General features: G+C 48.0%; 3 protein-coding genes across 22 annotated transcripts in view; 1 reads left to right on the top strand and 2 right to left on the bottom strand.

Moving 5' to 3' along the window:
* Positions 1 to 11467, bottom strand: part of LOC118508138 (whirlin) — an 86393-nt gene extending 74926 nt beyond the window's left edge. For all 13 annotated transcript variants that reach the window (XM_036047652.1, XM_036047654.1, XM_036047655.1 and 10 more), the window contains exon 1: positions 11422 to 11467. The gene's annotated coding sequence lies outside the window, so the exon portion shown is untranslated. The remainder of the gene's footprint in view (positions 1 to 11421) is intronic.
* Positions 11468 to 12491: 1024 nt separating this feature from the next.
* On the top strand, positions 12492 to 19730 carry LOC118508135 (extracellular matrix protein FRAS1-like). Its single transcript, XM_036047642.1, has 13 exons — positions 12492 to 12601; positions 12673 to 12792; positions 12870 to 13367; positions 13421 to 14395; positions 14465 to 14959; positions 15023 to 15760; positions 15823 to 16287; positions 16353 to 16829; positions 16890 to 17099; positions 17157 to 17411; positions 17475 to 18154; positions 18215 to 19351; positions 19413 to 19730. The coding sequence occupies exons 1-11, from the start codon at positions 12535 to 12537 to the stop codon at positions 17666 to 17668; spliced, it is 4494 nt and encodes a 1497-aa protein (XP_035903535.1). The 5' UTR covers positions 12492 to 12534; the 3' UTR covers positions 17669 to 18154; positions 18215 to 19351; positions 19413 to 19730.
* The window catches only part of LOC118508136 (ral guanine nucleotide dissociation stimulator-like 1), a 31355-nt gene continuing 29946 nt past the window's right edge, over positions 19658 to 21066 (bottom strand). For all 8 annotated transcript variants that reach the window (XM_036047649.1, XM_036047650.1, XM_036047648.1 and 5 more), the window contains one exon: positions 19658 to 21008. In XM_036047649.1, coding sequence (XP_035903542.1) covers positions 20402 to 21008 — 607 coding nt within the window. In that variant the 3' untranslated portion in view covers positions 19658 to 20401. The remainder of the gene's footprint in view (positions 21009 to 21066) is intronic.

Here is a 21066-nt window from a genome sequence, read left to right as displayed (position 1 = left end):
AACACAACGAATAACAAAAAAGGAGTGGCGGATGTGGATTGGAAGGATAATAGGGATGCGGAATCAAAGGATGAGACCGTTGTCTCTGGCGAATCGAAAGATGAGCCTCATGTATACGAGGTCTCCAGTCGCCAACATTTCCCTTATTTCTATACCCGGTCGTCTGCCGATGCTCTCGACTGCGCTTAACAAGGAGGGTCTTGCAGTTTCAAACTCCACGCAGGACCACAGAAGGTGATCCACATCGTGAAATCCGTCACCACAGCCACACACCTTCGTCTGAGCCAGAGTTATACGCTGCAGATGAGCGTTCAACGCGAAATGATTCGACATAAGTCGAGACATCATGCGTATGAACGCCCGGTCTACAGAGAGCCCACCGAACCAAGGCCGCAGGGACACTTGCGGAGAGATCGAGAAAAGGAATCGCCCGAGATCGTCCGCCTCCCACATGCTCTGCCAGCGAGACAGGAAAAGTTGCTGTGGTAGGCGAAGAAACTCTCGGGCCGAGATCGGACGGTCGTAAAATGCGCCTTGTTGGACGCCTGTTTTGGCCAGTGAGTCTGCCTTCTCGTTGCCGGGAATTCCACAATGAGCAGGTACCCAAATTAGCGAAATCCTGAACGCCTTGTCGAACATGGAGCCAAGCAATTCTATGATTTTAATGACAAGGAAATCCTGACTCTTAACAGCCTTCGGGGACCTTAGTGCTTCGATAGCGCTAAGGCTATCTGTAAAAATGAAGTACTGATCCGAAGGTCTCGCTGCTATAATCAATAGTGCGTACAAGATTGCGGCTAGTTCTGCGGTGTAGACACTACACGGCTCCCGCAATTTGAAAAATGCTTCGGCGGACTCACTAAAAACGCCGAAGCCGGTGCCTTCCTTAGAGGATGATCCGTCAGTGTAATACTGGCTACTTTGGTCTAAATGGCCATACTTATCCCTGAAAATGCCCGGAACTACCATCGGGCGAAGATCATTCGGTATGGTCTTAATTTCCTCGTGCAACGAGGAATCTGTTGTTAAAAGGGAACTGTAGGTCTCAGGAAGGGCAGCACGGTTTAATGCCTGTGGAGCGCTAGGATGCACTTGTAGGGCAACAAAATCTTCGTAGATTTTCAAGATCTTGCTCTTAGAACCTGTCTCTAGAAGCGCTTTAAAATTTTCTTCGATCAAGGGATTTGATACTGAAGAACGGACTAGAAGGCGAAGCGACAGCATTTCAAAACGTAGTTTTAGCGGCATCACTCCGGTCATCACTTCTAGGGACATGTTGTGTGTTGATTTCATGCTCCCTAGTGCGAGTCTAAGACAACGATACTGTAGCCTCTCTAATTTGAGGATATGCGTGTTGGATGCCCAATGAAAACATATGCTTCCATATTCCAACACGGATAGTACCGTTGTCTTATACAGTCGTAGGACGTCTGATGGATGTGCGCCCCACCAGAATCCTGTGACTGTCCTTAGAAAGTTGATTCTTTTACTGCATTTTTGCACCAGATGGGTGATATGTGTACTCCAGTTTAGCCTTGAATTGAACCAAACACCAAGGTATCGAAAATTGTCGGTAGTTGATATCTTTTCACCGTACAAAAAGACATCAATTTTCGGGTCAAATAGTCTTTTCTCCCTGTTTTTTGTCGTGTCGCTGAAGGGAGAAAAGACTACCATCTCAGTTTTCTTTGCAGAGAACTTGATACCAAGGTTTTCAGACCACTCGGCAAGGTTGTCCAAAGTGGTTTGTAAAGCCAGTTGGATTTCGACGGCGTCCCTGCTTGCAAAAGATATGACGCCGTCGTCTGCTAATTGTCTAATGCTGCAGTTCGGAGCTAGGCAAGAATCTATTTCACTGACATAGAAGTTATATAGCAGGGGGCTCAAGCAGGACCCTTGTGCTAGTCCATGGAAACTGGTCCGCTTTAGTTGCACATGACCATTGTTGAAACTCATAGCTTTTTCCGACAAAAGGTTGAACAGAAAGTTGTTCAACTTTGGACCCAGCCCCACATTTTCTAATTTTTGACTCAGCTTGTATGGTGATACTGAGTCAAATGCCCCCTGTATATCCAGGAAAATAGATCCCATGTTCTGCTTGCGTGCACGAGCAAGCTCTATTTCTGTTACCAGAAGGGCTAAGCAGTCATTAGTACCCCTGGCTTTACGAAAACCAAACTGGGTATTCGAGAGAAGGTTGTTCGATTCCAACCATTCTTCTAACCGGAAAAGAATCATCCTTTCAAGGAGTTTCCTCAGACACGACAGTAACGATATCGGCCGATACGAATCGTGTCTTGATGGCGGTTTGCCAGGCTTCAAGATAGTGACAACTTTCACCTCTCTCCACTCTTGCGGAACGCTGTTGACCTCCAACATATTGTTGAAAATACTTAACAGACGCCTTCTCCCTACGTCGGGCAGATTTTGAAGCAATTTGCTACTAATCTGATCCAGACCCGGGGAGGAATTTTTGCTTGATAGGAGAGCAAGTGATAGCTCTACCATTGTGAACGGTGAATCCATCCTAGGGTCACTACCAGGCGCATGTTGTGTAAAGCTTTGCGCAGGAACGAAATCGGGGCAAAGCTTGTGGGCAAATTCATACAGCCACTCGCCAGAAAAGCTTTCGCTCTCATTGATGTTGTTGCTGTTTCGCATCCTTCTAGCCATTCTCCAAAGCGAATTAAGTGAAGTGGTGGGGTTTAGATTATTGACGTATCTACGCCAATAACCCTTTTTCTTCGCCTTCAACAGGTTTTTGCACGTTCTCTCCAGTCCTTTATATTTTTCATATAAGGACCTCGAGCCCGTGTCCCGGAAGGCTTTAAATGCCTCACGCTTCTTGGTGAAAGCCGCTTGGCAATCCTTGTCCCACCAAGGAGTGGGAGGTTTTTTAAATGTCCTTGCTTGGTGGGAGCGCCTTGTTTGGGCCTCAAGGGCGCACTTGTTTATCAGTGAAACAAGTTTTTCGTACTCCTTGACAGGAGACAAATCTTCCAAGTCAAGTGAAAGCGAAGCGGCTATTAATTCGCCGTATCTCGTCCAGTCGATGTTCCTCGTTAAGTCACATTTAACGGGGATCCCTTCTACTGGACATCCTCCCTTGATGTAGGAAATTTCTATCGGCAAGTGGTCACTGCCGATAGGGTCCTGGATCACCTTCCAACTAAAATCCAGGGCCATTGCTGATGGACATAGAGACAGGTCCAGTGCACTCGCCCTACTTTGAGGTGTCTGCATCCTAGTTGCCTCTCCTGAGTTGAGAATTGAAAACCCAAATCTGTCGCAGAAATCTCGGATGATAGGAGTGCGAATGTCATCCTTATCGCACCCCCAGTCAGTACCATGGGAGTTAAAATCTCCTAGGATCAAAAGCGGTCCAGGCAAGACCACTGCTAAATTTCCAAGATCCTCTTTGAACTTTTCAATTTTTTCTTTTTCATTATTGGCTATCGGGGGGATATAGATGGATGCAATTGTCACGTGAAGAACGCCCAGTTTTGCCTTAACTGCGACAGTTTCTATCATTTCTTGTCTAGGGGTGGGTATTCTGGTGAAAGTGTGACTCTTTCGAACACCAATCAGCACCCCTCCACCCCTAGTAACGCGATCTTCACGGATTATATTATATCCCGGGAAGGTTAATTTAATTTCATCCGATAGCCAAGTTTCACAGAGGGCAAACACATCGCAGTTGTGTTCGCCCACTAATGCTTTAAAGGAGTTTAGCTTGCCAAGCAAACTCCTACAGTTCCACTGTATGATAGTAGCCGTAGGAGCCATTAATCATCCAAACGGACCATCATACTTAAGCATGGCCATTGAGCCAGCCACTGTTTGATCATTCCCTTCAGGAAAGGAAGGGCCCAAGTAGCGATCATGTGCAGATGCTGCGGGAGGTTAAGGGTCATTAGGAGGGACTCAAGGATCTCGGAAAGGGACGGGGTGGGAGTTCTCGGGAAGCTCGTGGGCTCCGTCGGAAAAGCCAGGCTTTCCACCGGAGCTTCGGTCCGAGAAGATCGCTTCTTCTTGGGCTGCTTCCTGGCAATTTGGGGGGCTGGAGTTTTGGGATCAGCGTCACGTTTTGGACCGGGGGAAGAAACTTTAGCGTGGCGCTGTGGTGCCAAAGGTTTACTTTTCGTCTTTAAAACCTTCCGCTGTACCTTTTTGTAGGGCACTCTCATGATCTTTACCGATCTCAGTGGCACCTGTTCGGGTGCAGTCGGACTAGGCTCGCCATTTGCAGTTGTACCCAAAACTGCAAAAGGGTTCGATGCGTTTGCTCCCTTGAGAGCATCGCTGTACGAGCCGCGTGCCCGCTCGGCTACTGTTTTGGTCTGCTCCTTTTGCAGTTTCCGGTACACAGGGCACAATGCAACCTCATGCCACTCCTCCCGACAATGCGAACATTTTTGGGATGGGGCTTTGCACTCCTCGGTAGCGTGAGCCCCTCTGCATTTTCCGCAGCAAATCTTGCGAGTGCAGAACGGATCGGCATGTCCAATCCGGCTGCACTTCGAACAGGTGGCCACCCTTGGCACGTATGGCCGGTCGATGGGTATCCGGAGGCCTTCTAAAATGAGGGCCTGCGGAAGTACCGTTCCCTCAAACGTGATCCGGAGGGAGGTGGTCGGGATATATTTTTTTTCATTTTTCGATGAGGCATCAAGCTTAAAAAGCTTTTTTGCCTCAAGGACTTTTACCTTCGGCGTGTCTGGTGCATGAAATGCACCTACGCCGAATTTAATCACCTCCTCCTCCGGATAATCGAAGTCTTCGATCACGCCGGTAACTTCCACCAGACTACCGGGAATATAAACCCGGTAGTGCTCCGTAAAATCTGGATCAGCCGCAATGACGTTGGCTTGAGCCCGGTCCTTTGCGGTTACCCTGATCTTGTTTGGGCGCATCCGAAACACATCGGCAACACCCGGGTATTTTTTAAACAAAACTGCCGCGATCGTCCTTACATCGAGCTGCTTGGTACGTGGCATAAAATAAACTAATGGCTTACCCTCCCACGACACCGGGTAAGCACGAGCTCGATGTTCAGATGGCTGATTAGTTTTTGTCAGCGGGGCACAAAAACTATTTGCCGATGGGGCACTCGACGCCTTCGAGGAAGACGGTCTCTCTTCCAATGCCACCTTTTTAGTGGCAGGAGCGGCCTTAGGGCGACCTGGTTTACGCTTTACATTGGGCTCAATCTCCCTTTCCGAGTCAGAATTATCTGACCCCATGCCAGGACCGAAGACAACGGGAGAGGTGGGACAGGACAAAACTTACCGTCACACACGATAGACAGCACGCGCGCAAAGGTACACACACAAACTCACACACACTGGACTGATCACGATCGATGCGACGATGCAGCGTGGATACGCTTGCTTATCGCAACGATCAACAGATACACACACTCACAACACTAAGAACACACGTTGATCGGGGCTAGGCGCCACTCGATCGATAAACACAAACTCCGAGCGAAAGCCGGAGAAAGGCGGAGACACCGATTAGTGCGATACGGGTAATCACGTTGATTACGCTATCGCACACGAGGACAATGACCACTATCTGCCGTACGCAAATGACCCGTTTGACGCTCCACAGCGAAACACGTCTTATCGCCACGGAAGCTGGAGGCAGAATGATTTTAATGATGTAATTAAGCACGAAAAATGTATTTATCTTCAAGTACTGGGCGCCTCCATCGAAATCCTTCATACAGATTCGACGGAGTAAAACTAACCAACCAAATGAGCCGCTGTGGTTGGAGAGCTACAGACAACATGATGAATTGAAATATTAAAGCGCTGTTGTGTACACCCTTTAATCAAGAAAACATTTTCTTTTACAAATCCCAAGCCATCAACCGAAGTCGATCAATATGCAAACATAAATCTTCCCTCACACGTAACTAATCAATTTACACGCTGATAAGTCAAGAGGCGACGAAATCACCGTACCGCCAATAAACACACCCACGCGCTCACACGCTCGCACACCGTCCAGACAAATATCTTCCAATCATAGCGGGATCGATCGAATAAATAAATCCAAATCTCATGCAAATACGGCGCGAACCACCGTTTCATCACGGTTCGCTGATTACCGGCCAGCGAAAGATAACACGGACGGTAGAGAGTCGGCAGCCCATTCTTGATTAAATTTCATCACGTTTTATCAGCCGATGGTTGTTGCATGGCACTCGACTGACGGAACAACGGCGAATTAATCCTTCCCGAAAACTGATGGCTCATTTCGGGGCGTTGTTGCTGCTGTTCACGGGCGCATTTTCCAGTCGGCTACAGCTATCCCAAGGCTGCGGAGATGATTGGTCGGTCTCGCATGATCAATCATCACCGCTCATCGTCACGTGCAGAGGCGTCCGGTGACGCACGTTCATCCCCAGTAGAACACGATGCTCCATTCGAGGACCCATTTCCCCCATTTTCCAAGCCTTTTTCCCATCGCTGCCCAGTGCAAGAGTACTGGGCTGCCATATGGAAAGCGGAACAATTTTCCATAATAGCTCGTCGTTGTTCTGCCCCCTTTCCATCCTGGGGTACGATTCTGACCGCTCGGTCTGATATGGTCTGGGAGGCGAGAATATACAACTGAAATCGTTAGAAAGCCACCCCCACCGAGGATGTTATCTCCCGAACCCCGCTGCAGTGCAAAAGAACCGCCCGAGAACCAGTTTTACCAGGGGAAAAGTTGTGTGTGTCCTAATTTTGCACAGTTTCTTGTTTTGTTTTCCTGTTCCTGGTTGGCGGCGTTGTTGCTCTACTGGCCGGAAACGGATGTAGCAGCCCATGACCACCGCCGATTGGGTGGAAAAAAGCCAAGGAAAAAAAATGGAGGAAAAGCATATAGATAAAAAGGAACGAGACAAAAAAAACCCATATACACACTGAGATAGGATCGTCGTTTCGAAAATGAATATTCGTATGCAGGGCACGACTATGATGTTGAACTTTCGTAGACTCTCAGTGAAGGCCCACCAGTTTGCTCTAGTAGAGCCTCCCGCAAAACATCCCAGTACTCCCTCTTCTGGAGGATTCTGAAACGTTTTTTTTTTCACTCGGCGGAGGGCAGAACTGAAAAACGATCGTTTCCCTTCTGGCTTCGACCTTGCCAGCAATTCTCGTCGTTGCCACGCGTTTGCCGGAATAGCGCCACCCGAAGACGACACAACATTAATGTAGAACGGAGGAGAAAAAAAAGGATCGTCAGAAGAAGGATGCATCGAACAATCGACTGGGGCGAGCAGTGGTTCAGTACACTGTGCGCCAAAAACTGTGCGGCCAGTGCTGCCGAAATCGATCGAATCTTCTGACAGTGGCCATTTAGTGCCGAACCATATCGTCGACGACTTCCTGAACGCTTACGCTAGAGCTCAGAAGCCGGAAAGGGGGCTGTTGTTTTGCGTGGCAAAGTTGGTGAGGTTTAGACTAGGCATAAAACCGCGTAAGGAGAGGCTAATTTATATGCTCCATCTTTGGGGGGCTTTTAGTTCTCTTGTGGTTTCTAATTTATTTCCTTTTTCTTCCTTTTCGCCCACTGTGGCGTTATTTTCTGATTGTTCCGAAACATGTCTACGATCGGTTGGGAAGGCTTGTGGGCCTATGGGTGGTATCGAGAGATACAGGGATGCCAGAGGTCCTGTTTGAAATAGGTTTCGATTTTGAGGCCAGAAGAAGGCTTCGTAGCGAAATTGGCAAGCAGCGTTCTCGATGGTAGTCGATGATGGTTAGAAGCTTTTAGCAAATTTTATTGGTTTTTCTTCTGCGACCGAGCTGGGCTGGAGTGAATGTGAGAGATGATGGTACTTTTGGGGGAATGCGATTTCAGTTGTTCATATATGCATTCCGTTCATTGAGGCTAGAATTTACATTTCATCAGTAAATTGAATAATGGAGCTCCCACTGCCTTGAAGAAAGTGATTTTAATTACTAATAGCTGAGCAATCAAAATTGGAAACACATGTTCCGAATTTTGGTAGATTGGAAATTGGTTCTGAGTAGAGTATAAAGGATTAAAATCTCGTTATCACACACTTACACACGGCTCAAGTCGTTAAAGGTCCTCCATGTGATCTTCAAAAATGTGATATAAATTCTTAAAATTAGCCATTGTATCACAACAACTATAGTTTGGCCCTCTTAAACGATTCGACGATCTTCCTGGAATTTCAAATAGGTCACAGTGAATGAAAGACCTTAATTTGGTGCGTCATGTTCTCAAAAATAGTCATAATTGGTAGATTTCTAGAACAATATCCTCTATTTGTGCTTCCAGAGCTCCTTTGTTCAATACAGACTTTAAGTCACAAATAAGAACATGCCCTAAATATTATTTTACAATAAATCAAGGCCTTTGGGAAAGAACTCAACTCTCAAAATAAGTCAGGATTCCTAGACGAGTCCTTTAGTCGAAAGCTGGATGAGATGAGAAGAGTCTCAACATTGCAATAGAATATATCACTGTACAGTATCGCACTACAAAAATGCCTTCAGTTAACCTATACAATTTATATCAACTATTGCTCATATAAACCTATCGTAAAAATTATTAGACAAAAACAATTAAAGTGTCCCAAATTTCAAAGAATTACGAAATAGGATAGAACTGCTTTGTAATTTGAAGCTAATTCCCATTCGTGAAAGCCAGCCTAACCAACCACCAGCAACAGAAGCATCTAGAGCTCCCAGTGGGTCAATCTTCCCGTTAAAGCCTAGTAATTCAACTCAGAACGAGTTCTCTGCACACACACACACCCACACACGTGGCAAACGTTAGGACCCCCGAAATAGCTTATTAGCAATGCCAATTAAGGACCTGCGAAAATATCTCAACTCCCACCTCCAGCTCACAAAGCTTATCAAATCAGTCGAAAAAAAGGAAACAAGACTAGAAGCAAGCAAAAGAAATACAGAAACTGTTTCATAAAGCACGCGAAAGAAAATCGATTCTCGGAGTTTCCCGTCCGGCCCCAAAAGCAAAAAAAAAAACCAAGAGAAACAGGCAAGTAACGTCAAACGTTTGTTCGGCGCACGCAAAATCCTCGCACAACACACGACGAATAGGAATCGTTCACACAATCAAACGGCCAACAACCTGCCAAAAGCAAGAGAGGGAGAGAGAGAGAGAGAGATTGAGGGAGAGAAAACGAGAGGGACATTCCCATAATCGTCCACCCACCCATGGCGGTGGCCACGGCGATTAAAGGTCGGCTTTTCACACCAGCCTAGGCGGGCAGCTCCAGGTAGAAGGCAGGTTTTTGCGGGGGGTTTTCCCTCGATTACTGTAACTTTGAGCTGGCGTGGAGAAAAAAATGGGAAGCAACACACACTCTGATCGCTAATCCACGTGTACTAATTGTCGTACGGGGAACAATTAAATCATTCAGCCACAATCGTAGTAGGTGTGTGTCTGTTGTTACTGCCATTCGTACTAAAAGCAGCTTAGTATTGGACCACAGCACAGTGTGTGCCGCTATTTGCGCTAATCGTGGACACTGTACTAACATCACCGCACACACAAGCACACACGCTCACAATGCAATCCGGTAGGCGCAACTCAACTCCACCACCGTCCAGGACATTCGCGGACAGTCGCGCGGAGGCCTTCCCACGGCTCCAGACAACGTCGTCGGTGTGTCGAGACTCCGCGGGAATACACATCACACAGCGCGCGCCAGCTCGTCTTCATTCCATTACACGCAAAACACACCACCGCACACAGTAGGCGAGCCATCGGAGGCGCCAACAAACGCACACGCACACATCAGCACCGGTCCCGTCACAGTAGTAGGCGCTGCTTGTTAGTAGCTTCGACTCTATCCGTGTGGTGACTCTCCTCGGTAGACTACTCTATAAACACACATCCACAATGGCATGATGACACGCACTGGCACACGCACACAATCGCAACCCTGTACGCCCTTACAACGTCACACGCACACACACACCCGCAGACGAACGAAGCTCGTTGGAATCGCGCACCACCTGGAACACCCTGTGTGTGTGTGTGTGTGTGCTACTAGCTACTCCTTCGCTGCTTCTACTGTTGCCACCTTGCCCTAATTCCGCTCGCGCACACACAATGGGTGAAAGCACACCATTTTTCACTTTTCCTTTTTGCTGCCTGCCAATTTCCAGTCGATGAAACACACACACACAAACACCCACAAGGGGCGACCAACAACAACTTGACTTGCGGATCCTTTTTTCGTTTTCCACTGGAACGTTCCCACTGTGCGGCAGCATGTTTATATGCTGGGTTTTCGGGGTGCCCCACAGTGGATGGGCAAAGTCACGGCTCACACCCACATTTTTCAGCGCCACAGACACACACACACACACACGCGCGCGCGAGTTTGACAGCAAACGATGTCCGTAAGCTGGCGCCCTTTAAGAAGGCAAGGGACAGGAGGAGTAAGAAGGCGGAAGAGAGGGAGACGGAGTACATTTCCTTTGTGAAGGCAGTCAAGGGACACTACTTTCAAAGTCAAACCCATCAGAGCAGGCTGTGGGGGGTGGGGGGGGAAAGAATTTGTTATGTTACAGCACCTTTTTTTCTTCTTCGATTCTCCGGGACTTCTCCGGGAGCTCGTTTCTGGAGCTAATCTTTAGCACTGGATAGAATGGCGTCTTATCTGTGGTCTGCGTTCAACCCCGGGTGGCCATAATCGCCCAGTATCCTTGGATCGATTCCGTTCGGTTTGTCGCGTAGTGCACCTTATCTCAAGCCGATTTGAAGTAACCTTTCTCGGAATGGACATCCGCCCTCCCGCTTGCTCTCTCTCTCTCTCTCACTCTCCCTCTCATTCGCTTGTCACTTTCACACACACGCCTTTGGGCACCTCGTACAGCTTTGACGCCTTTTCCTCGTGATGCCCTGGACCTGGTTCGAAGCAGTGTACTGATTGTGGGGCACTTTAGATTAGCTGTGCTTCGAGGGCCCAGGATGTACGCCACCTCACCATCGCTCACGTTACGCCAGCCGAAAGCAATTACGGTGACACACTATCGGAATGTGCAAATGGGGGAACGACTGGAACAAGGAAAAAAGGAAGCTCAACCTGGCGAAGTGCCCCCCTTGTGGGGGTGGGTGTGATGCGGGAAGAAACCACGATAAAAGAAGGAAGGTTATTGCCACCTCATTCACGGTTCACTCGACAGTCAGGCAGCCAGGCAAAAACAGCCTGTTAGTAGTGTGTGCTGCTGGGTTGGCCCAAGGTAGTGCAAATATCCATGTTTATACTACGATTGTTCTGCCTTTTCACAGTAGCGATATCCTTTCCTTTGGGAACCGATCACTTTGAACTACACTGAATTGCTGGAATTGATTTTATATCCACTGTCCCCAGCACTTTCTCAAGGAGGGGGATAAAACTCTGGTTGCGAATCGTACCGTCGTATGCTTTACTTTGAACGTTTCACCTCGAACTGAAGAAATTCATCATGGCTACTTCGACGTGGAGTAATGTGAGAGCGAGAGAGAGAGAGAGAGAGTTTCGCTCGCTTTTACGCAAGGAAGCCCGAGAGGGAGAGAGAGCTTTCCCAGTCGAAGTTTTCTGACAGCTTGTGTGGAACCCATCGGAGCTGAGAGAATAAAAGGAAAATGAGAAATCTAACGAGAGTGCAGTAGACTGTTTGAACGTAAAACCTGGAGAGCAACGAAACGTCAAAGTCGGGAAAAAACACAGAAAGAGATAGCACGAGGAAAAATGATTGGCAGGAGAAAGCTTTCGGAGCTTTCGAGGGGGGGAAACAACGCACGCAAGTGAAAGTTTGACGTTTCGGAATGGAAAACATCGCCTGTAATGTCATACCTTGACGAGTCTTTTCCGCAACAAAACATCGCACACAGGTAGAGAATTTAAAAGAACGGTAGCTTGTGCGAAGAATTAAGACAAAGTATAAATTGCCGATTGCCACTTAAAACAAAATGATAAATCAATGCTCCAATCACGTCCACGCCCCACTTCAGTGGCGCATCTGGCAGTAAAGATTCTTGCACCACAATCCCTCAGAAATCGATAATGCTTCTTGACGCTACCGTGCTAGAGTTTCAATTGTTTGAGGGATTAGGCTCTAGCTACGTGATGTACTTAGGGCACAACCGAAGGAAGCTCGTGGCATGTCTGAGACAGGGTGACGCATCCAATGTGATTGAATACTATTTTCTGCTTACGTTTCTTGAAGAGTTCTAGGCGGAAGAAATCACTGAAGAGATCATACAATTCTTCATAGAATTCATCCACGACCTATTAATCTACTGCATATGATACAGGAGTCACCTTCTATTGATTCGTATGGTGTATGCTAATGCTCTACACACGTGCACCATTATATGCTCGAATCAACAGCCACTGACAGCACGTCTGATAAGAGCCTTGTTTACTCTGGCTCTTTACGGTGCTGCACTTGAGCCGCTGAAGAGGTTATCTATAGCCTCGCTGCACTAGGATCCTCCACTCAGTTGAAGTTTACGGCTGAGCCAGCTCACACCTATTGATTGAGGATGACGATACTACGCGGATCTCTTGTCACTTTACTCATCTGTTTCCAGTTATTTTACACATCTCACGGTACTTTAATAGTTCTAACCCTCAACGAAGCTCTAGCATAATCTAATTATTCAATAATCGCATCATTCTAGCTTCCGTGTCCCAGTGTCTAGTGTGTGATTCCAACCAGGAAGGATGTGTCGAAGGTTCATTGGAACATGTTGCAAACTGCACCGCGGAAAGTGATGCCTGCTTCACAAGTGTGGCCAATGGTATGAGAATTTTCAAGTGTTACATTTTTATCACGCTATTTTATTAAAAATCCATTTTTGACTTGCATCGTGTGAAGGTGTGCTATTACGCGGCTGCTTATCAAGCCATTCAACATCGACAGAGGTGTACCAGAATTGCCCTCAAGAAGAAGGCCACGCGTGTCTAAGCTGCTCCGAAAACGGGTGCAACAGCGTGTCCTGGCTTCGATGTGCACACTGTGACGATGCGGGTCCAGATAGCTGCACCGCTCGGCAGCTTGTTACCTTTTGTCCTCAGTATCGATCCACCGATCGATGTTATGAGATAGTGGAGAGTGTTGAAAGTCTCACGCTAAAGTCTATTGCCAAGGGTTGTGAATCTACGCTGGAACTTGCTGGAAAGAGGTGTGATGAGCTAGAGCGATGCATCGTAGGAAGAAATAGTGATAACTGTAATGTTCAAACGTCGTTGGTGATACCAGCTCAGTGCTTAGTGTGCTCTTCGGAAGATGATGCGAATGAAGAGTGCGTCAAGGGGACGCTTCCAGCACAGAATTGTCCTCAGGAAGATGATGTTTGTTTTTCACGGATCCGAGGTTAGTACGCTCGTGTGATAAGTGAACCCTTCAATAGCGCTTTCGTTCCACAGGAAACATTCTAGAGCGAAACTGTCTGTCAACGCTTCCTGCTGTAGAGCTAGATGTCTGTACCGGAGACGATTCGACTTGCATTACCTGCACCGATGCTGGATGCAACACTGATCAGTTGCTCAAGTGTATCCAATGCAAAAAGTCAGAAAACATAGAGTGTATTGACTTGGTCATCAGTAGCACCTTGGAATCAACCTTTTGTCCAAGCTTCCTGCCCGATGCCCGTTGCTTTTCGAGAGTTCTAGGCGATGATCTTGAGCGAGGCTGTAGTGCAGAGTCGGAAGCTATTTGTGGGGGAAACAATCGTTGTCTTTCGTGCGATTTGGATGGCTGTAACGTGGAGTCTGAAACGTACCTGAATAACGTGGCCAAATGTTTTCGTTGCTCGTCAAACAATGGAGATACGATGGTTTGTGATGAAGTGCATCTCGGGGCAGAGGAGTGTGATCAGCTAGAGGATAGCTGTTTCTCCAGAGTTCAGGGTGACATATTGGAGCGTAACTGCCTGTCAACTCTAGCGGAGGCGGATCAACAGAAGTGCCGCGACGAAGAGGATAGCTCTTGTTACAGCTGCACCGGGCACGGGTGCAATCAGTATCCAAGGATTAAGTGTTATCGTTGCTCAAGTTTGCTTGATCCTCAATGCGATAATCCAGAGGAGAGTGCTCTTGACTATACATTTTGCGACAGTTTCCGGCCAGACGATCGGTGTTACGCTCGAATAGTGGATGACCATGTCGAGCGGGGTTGTGAGGTTGATTTGAACAAGGACGGCGAGGACGTATGTGCGGGAGATCCGATGTGTATTGCTTGTCCTAGCAGTGGCTGTAATGGTGTGGACGAGAATGATTTGCGCAACATGGCGCGGTGTATAAGCTGCAGTTCGGAGAGGGATGGAGAAGAGTGCGACAAAGCGGCAATGGGTGCGGAGGAGTGTGATGATTTAAATGACGTTTGCTACACGAGAGTAGTAGGTAAGTGAGTACGAAAGGAGTTAGTTACTTGTCCTCTTTGTGACTACTCTTGTGACTGCTCTTGTACAGGAGAAAACCTTCAGAGAGGATGCCTAATGATGCTGGAAGAAAGTGAACAAGCCACCTGTCACAACACGTCCGATTCGTCCTGCATTACTTGCCGATCTCCATCCTGCAATAACCAGCTATGGTTGAAGTGCTTAAAATGTAAAAAGTCCCAAAGCGCGGACTGTGCCGACCCACCTGTTGCATCGCTGAACGATCTTGCCTCGTTCTGTTCTGAGTTTGATGAACAGGGTGCTTGCTATGCTAGAATCACTGAAGACGATTTTGAAAGGGGATGTTCTGTGGAGCTGAACAGTCCGAGTGCCGTCTGCGCGGATACTGTAGCCTGTGAGACATGTGCAACGGATAATTGTAATGTACAACCGGAAGATTCGCTCAAGAGCTTCAGTAGTTGCGTTCAATGTACTTCGACGGATGAGAGCAGTGATTGCAACAAGCTACTTCCTGAGACGGCGCGGTGTCCCGAGAAAAGCGACAAGTGTTTTATGCGTGTATTTGGTGAGAAAAAGACAACATTGAAGAGACATTGGGTGAGATATTAATGAGCTTTCTTCCTTCCAGATGGCACATTAACCCGAAACTGTCTCTCATCGCTTGAAGGTACCGAGCAGCAGAAGTGCACTGATCCCCATGATCTTTCCTGCGTCGTATGCGAAGAGCCTGGATGCAATCAAAACCCTTGGACGAAGTGTCATCAGTGTGATCAATCCGTCACGAACAGTTGCGCAGATGAACAGCCTGAGAGGGATGCCGAATTCTGCAAATCCTACACCACAGACGACAAATGCTTCACAAAGATCGATCGCAACCATCAGCTTACTCGTGGCTGTCTTTCTGATGTAGGCACCGAAGAACAGCTTTGTGGTGATGCAGAACACTGTGTCATCTGCTCGGGAGACTCCTGCAATAAGGTGCCAGATTTCTCTTTGATGCACATCAAATGCCAACAGTGTACATCGATCGACGCTGAATGTTTGGAAGGGACGATCGAGAGCACTCCGTGTCCAGTACAAGACGATCTTTGCTACACTGCCGTGAGCAGCAGTAATCTTCTTGAACGAGGATGCCTATCGACGTTGAACGATACGGTGCAGGAAGTTTGTAAGAATGATGCGGATCCATCGTGCATCGTCTGTTCGGCGGATGGCTGTAACGAGCTGCAATGGCCCAAGTGTTTCCGTTGTCAAAGCACGCCATCCGATAACAGCTGTGATCATAAACTAGCGCCAGAGTTGATGGAATTTTGTCCATCGTACCATGCGAGTAGCCTGTGTTACGCGTCAATAGAAGATGGATTTGGTAGGCCTTGATAGACACTTCTCGATGGTTCCTTAGGTAATATCTTTTCGATATCCTTTCAGTGACTCGAGACTGCACAAACGCGGGGACGACCATCTGTGATGGAAACAACCGGTGTGTGGCATGCAGCGAGGAAGGCTGTAACGATCTTCCAAAGCATGAGCTGGATGCTGTACATACCTGTTACCAGTGCAACTCGGAGCTTGAAAACTGTGATCACCCCATCGCTGGTCACGTCAGTGAATGCAAAGATCGTAACGATCGATGCTACACAACGGTTGATGATGATTTGAACCTCCACCGTGGATGTCTGTCGGACCTTGAGCTGGGTGACTGCGAGAACGATGGGCGCTGTTTGATATGCGCTGATAAGAACTGCAACAAAGACCCATGGGGGAGTTGTTTCCAGTGCAGCAACGCGACTAGTGACGAGTGTTCCGGGAAACAAACAGCTAGAGACACTCTCAAGTACTGTCCACAGTACGCGAAGCGTGGCGAATGTTACGCCATGCTCGGTCCAATGGAATGTAAGTACTTCTTTAGCGGGTGGTCTAAATTGAGGCTTGACTTCTCTGTCCCTCCAAACACCTAGTTAGACGAGGCTGTACATCAGACCTTGAGGGTGTCCTGTGTGATAATCCTGACAGTTGCGTGCAATGCACCGGAGATGGATGCAATCGGGACTCTGCGAAAAGCTATTTCAACCCAACGCACTGCTTGCAATGTCACTCGGACATGCATATCGGTTGTATGAATGGGACGGCACCAGCGATCCCCTGCGATAATCCGGACGATGTGTGCTTCTATCGACGAGCCTCAACGAAAGCCATTCATCGCGGATGTTTGTCGCAGCTCACCGCCACCAATCAAAAGATTTGCCAAAGTTCGAGCAGCGTTGCCTGTCACACGTGTGAGGGGAACGGATGCAACACACCGAAATGGCGCAGCTGCTATGCGTGCAGTAGTTTCTTGGAAGGATCATGCTCAGCTAGGCAGACTGACGATACGTTTCTGGAATTTTGCCTCAAAATCAACGACGATTGCTTCGAGGACAACAACCATGGCGAGGGTAAGATGAAGTTTTAAGAAACTCGGCTCTTTCTGCTGGCTTAACCGTTCTCCTTCGCAGTACATCGGGGATGTGGTAGACACTACTGTGCGAATAAGCTGACCTGCCTCGAGTGCGGCACGGATGGCTGCAATGGACAGCCGGAAAGTGCTCTGCGACCTTCGCGGTGTTTGGTGTGCGATTCGACCGATCCTTACTGTGCGAATGGTACGAGCATCGATCACCACTGTGACCATCTCAACGAACCGTGCTTCACGATGGTTCGGAACGGTACGTCTCGCAAGTCAGCTAAGTCTCCTCGTCTTTAATTAAACCCTGTCCTTGCAGATGACATTCTTGAGCGTGGTTGCTTTTCAACGCTCAAGGAACCTCAAAAGCGCATTTGCCTGAACGAAACGGACAGTTCCTGCAGGACGTGCAACGGCAACTCGTGCAATCGCGATGCCTGGCGACAGTGCGTGCAGTGTCGATCGCTAGAGCTCGATCACTACTGTTCCCGTGAGGCGAGCGTGCTAAAATCACACTTTTGTCCACGCTTTCGACGCAATGATCTCTGCTATGCGAAGGATGTCAACGGAATAGGTAGGCCAAGAGTCTCTTCTGATGTCCAGCGGAGTCTTAATATGTTTTCAATACTCTTCACAGTGATACGAGGATGCCAATCAGACTACATCACGATGGAGGATCCCTGCAAAGGATTAGACCGCAAGGACTGTTATATATGCGGCACAGATCACTGCAATCTGAAGTCTCTAAACGGTGTGGATCATTTAAAGTCCCAGCAAGGTTTCATACTTCTTGTACTGGTGATCGTCCAAGGACTCCTCACCGTTTACTAGACACCTGCAGATTATCGCTTCTTCCCCGTGTATGACATCAATCGAAGCTAGTCAATATTGTGCACCTGGTGTAAATGTTCTCATACAAAATTTATCTCAACTTTAAGCAAATAGTGTTCATGCACTGAACGTAAACAATAGTGTCTGCTCACTTTCTTCTCACAGTTATTACCGTATCAGTACTTCATGAATCAAGCATTAATCCTACCGCTCAATGCTATCTACTCAAACAATAGTAAAGCGTGATAGCTCTACTGGCACTCGCCTCATCTTCAAATGTGGCGTCTAAATAACGAAAGCTCAGTGATAAAGGGATCAACTCGATTGCTTTCCTTAAGAGAGCGATAAGAACCCTCTAAGAAGAACTGTTCGGGCAAGGTGTCCGACAGTCCATGGTAGTAGTCTCCAATCCTTTACAGTAAAACGATCTTCATATGGCTCTTTCCTTGCTGCTACTTGCTTTTATAGTGCCCTCATGTACAGGTGGTAAGCATGCTTGCTATAAAATGGTTTCAAAAAACATACTAACGTGCTCTGATTTTATAGCAGACGACACATTCTACTGCCACGCGTGCGTTTCATCGAGCTATAAGGATTGCGTCTGGAACCCGTACACCTCGCTCACGAAGAATTGTGCGGCGGGAGATCGTGCTTGTGCAACCGTAATCCTGCCCAACGGACACACTTATCGCGGATGCTCGCAAGACCCCGAATGTGTAGCTGCTGGTGGGGAGTGTATTCTGTGTGACGTTTACTCAGGCTGCAACATCGATCGATATCCTGCGGATCGCTTGAGGTGCAACATCTGTCAGTCAAGTGTATCAAACACCTGCCGGCTGCTGCCCTACGCCAAACAGTTTGAGAAGCCTTGCGTAAGGCTCGTTGCTGGTGATCGTTGTGTGAGTGTGTTTAAGGGTTTCCACGTAACCTATCGGGATTGCTTGTCTTCGGTGCTTGAGGAGGATCTTGCGAAGTGTAATTCGAGCCAATCGTCAGTGGAGTGTGCTGTCTGTTCCAGGTGGAACTGTAACACCGCTACAGTTCGGCAAGACGATCGTTGTCTGCAGTGTACATCGAACATGACGCTCTGCTCGGGTGGAAGCCGAACAGCAACGGTTTGTAAGACACCCTCGGAGGGTAAATGTTACTCAAGGGTGGATGAGAAAGGATTCCTGGTGCGTGGATGCTTGTCGGACCTTTCCGACCCAGAGGTGATAGCGGGCTGTGAGCAAGGTGATGTCGATTGTACTGTTTGTGATGGATCGGGATGTAATGCTGGCTTTCGTCCGAAGAGCACACTTAGCTGTGTACAGTGTGATTCACGCCAACAGCTCAGCTGTGCTCAGGAGCAAACGGACGATGGCAGTGTGCAGTACTGTAGGCGTCACGTTCAAAACGATCGTTGCTATGTACGGACTGATGCGGACGGTAGTCTTCAGCGTGGTTGTGTGTCTGATTTAAGCAACGATACGCTATGTACGGAAGGAGATTCGTCGTCGTGTGACACATGCAGTGGTGACAGCTGTAACAAGCAAGCGTATCCAGTGAATCGCTTGTCCTGTTATCAGTGCAGCAGTGAGCATGCTTCGAACTGTGACACGGAGCAGCGTCGTGACGAGCTGCAGAAGTGCCGATATCATCGCAATAACGATGGCTGTTTTACAAGAATATATGGCGATACAGGTAAAAACTGTAACTGTTCAATATGAGGAGTCAGGAATGATGAGAGACATTTCACTTCCAGTAATTCGTGGCTGTATATCGGACCTTGGAAGCGATACCGATCCTTGCAAAGGATGGAAGAGAAGTGATTGCCACGCCTGCTACGACGATGGATGTAACTATGTCTCCAGAAACGTTTTAAGAAATTCCAGCTCCTTTTCGGGGACAAGTTTGCGGACTTCCCTCTTCTTCGTATTACACTATTTCTTGGTTTTGTTCGGATGATTCTGTGCGGTGATGAAAATAACTACTACAAACAGCCTTAAATAAGTTTGGAATAGTTGTGTGTGTGTGTTTTTCAGTTTATTAATATCCTAGTAAAATACTTACTCGCGTGCAGGGAAGTGTCCGAGTGCGACGTGTCTTTCTGTTGTATAGATCCAGAAATAGTTCTGCCTCGTGCACGCAACTCCCGCCACGACTACTCATACACCGATCTGTCTCGCGCGAAAAACTTGCAAAGACACGGAACAAATAAACAACATCCAAAACTCCTATCGTCTTCAACGAGGGCACCTGGGTAGAAGGAGGTTCCGTAGTTCTAGTCTTGTGGGTGCGTGTTAGTCGTATGTTTGAATGGTTTTGTGTATGAGTTGCTTCGCTCTCTTGCTCCGTCACTCCCGATAATACCTTTAGTTATGTTCAATGCACCTTCCATGTATTGATGATCCCTTTGGGTCAACTGCAGTTCAGCTTCAAAACCTGAACCACACACTTAACCGCCCGCCCCGCTTTACTGTTAAATGTTTCGACATGTTCTTAGCGTCTTATAGAATCTAAGATAAAATATCCCCACACTACCACTACCCCTTCTACTGCCGCCGCCGCACACGTGTCGATTTGCGGAGTGTGGAAAAAGGGGACTACTCTTACTGGATACGGTGTATACGCGATATATAGATAGATGGTATCGGGTTGGGTTAAAAACAAAGCAGTAACAAAACGTAAGATTCCTTCCATATTCACTAGGCTTAAAATAAATGTACAAAACCCCCAGGCCACTGCATCGTCCTACGGACGACCGGTGGAACTCGGCACCGAAGAGCTGCTACCCGTAGCGTCCTTCTTCGGTCGCAGGATGAAGTTAAGGTTGTAGGCGGTGTTGACGGCATAGTACACGTTTGCATTGTTCGGCAGCAGTAGCTCCTTGTCCGGGAGTACCTGCGCTAAGGTGTACCGATCCGGGTCTCCCTCCAGACCGAGCTTAAGCATCGCGTTCCGGATGACTTGAGGCGTGCGCTCGTTGTTCGCCAGCATGATGCTCTTGTACAGCACGATCCCATCCAGCTCGACCTGCTCCGTCTCGTACGTCACCTTGATGATGTAGAAATCGGGCGAACTGCTCTTGAGCGGTGAGTTTTGCACCAGCTGCCCATTAATGATCGGTGCTTCGAGGTCTTTCGAGCCGTTTGCACTGCGATTCGCCACTGTACCGTTGCCTTGCGATCGGTTCGACTGTGGTGTCCGTACACTGCCGACACCTCCGTTATGATTCGATCGCTGACTACCGGATGTTGTGGAGTCCATCGAGAGGGAAGACACGCTGCTAGCAGCGGACAGGATCGACGCATTCGGCGGGGTAGCGTCACGGTCGAGCGAGTTGTTGCGTGAGCTGTAGCTGCAAGAGCGAAAGAAAGCGGATTATTGTACGATCCTCAAGAAGTGTTGGAGAGCTT

This window comes from Anopheles stephensi, chromosome 2 (assembly GCF_013141755.1).
Source record: "Anopheles stephensi strain Indian chromosome 2, UCI_ANSTEP_V1.0, whole genome shotgun sequence".
NCBI lineage: Eukaryota > Metazoa > Arthropoda > Insecta > Diptera > Culicidae > Anopheles > Anopheles stephensi.
The sequence above is the reverse complement of the archived record's forward strand: the minus strand, read 5'-3'. Positions and strand labels throughout refer to the sequence as shown.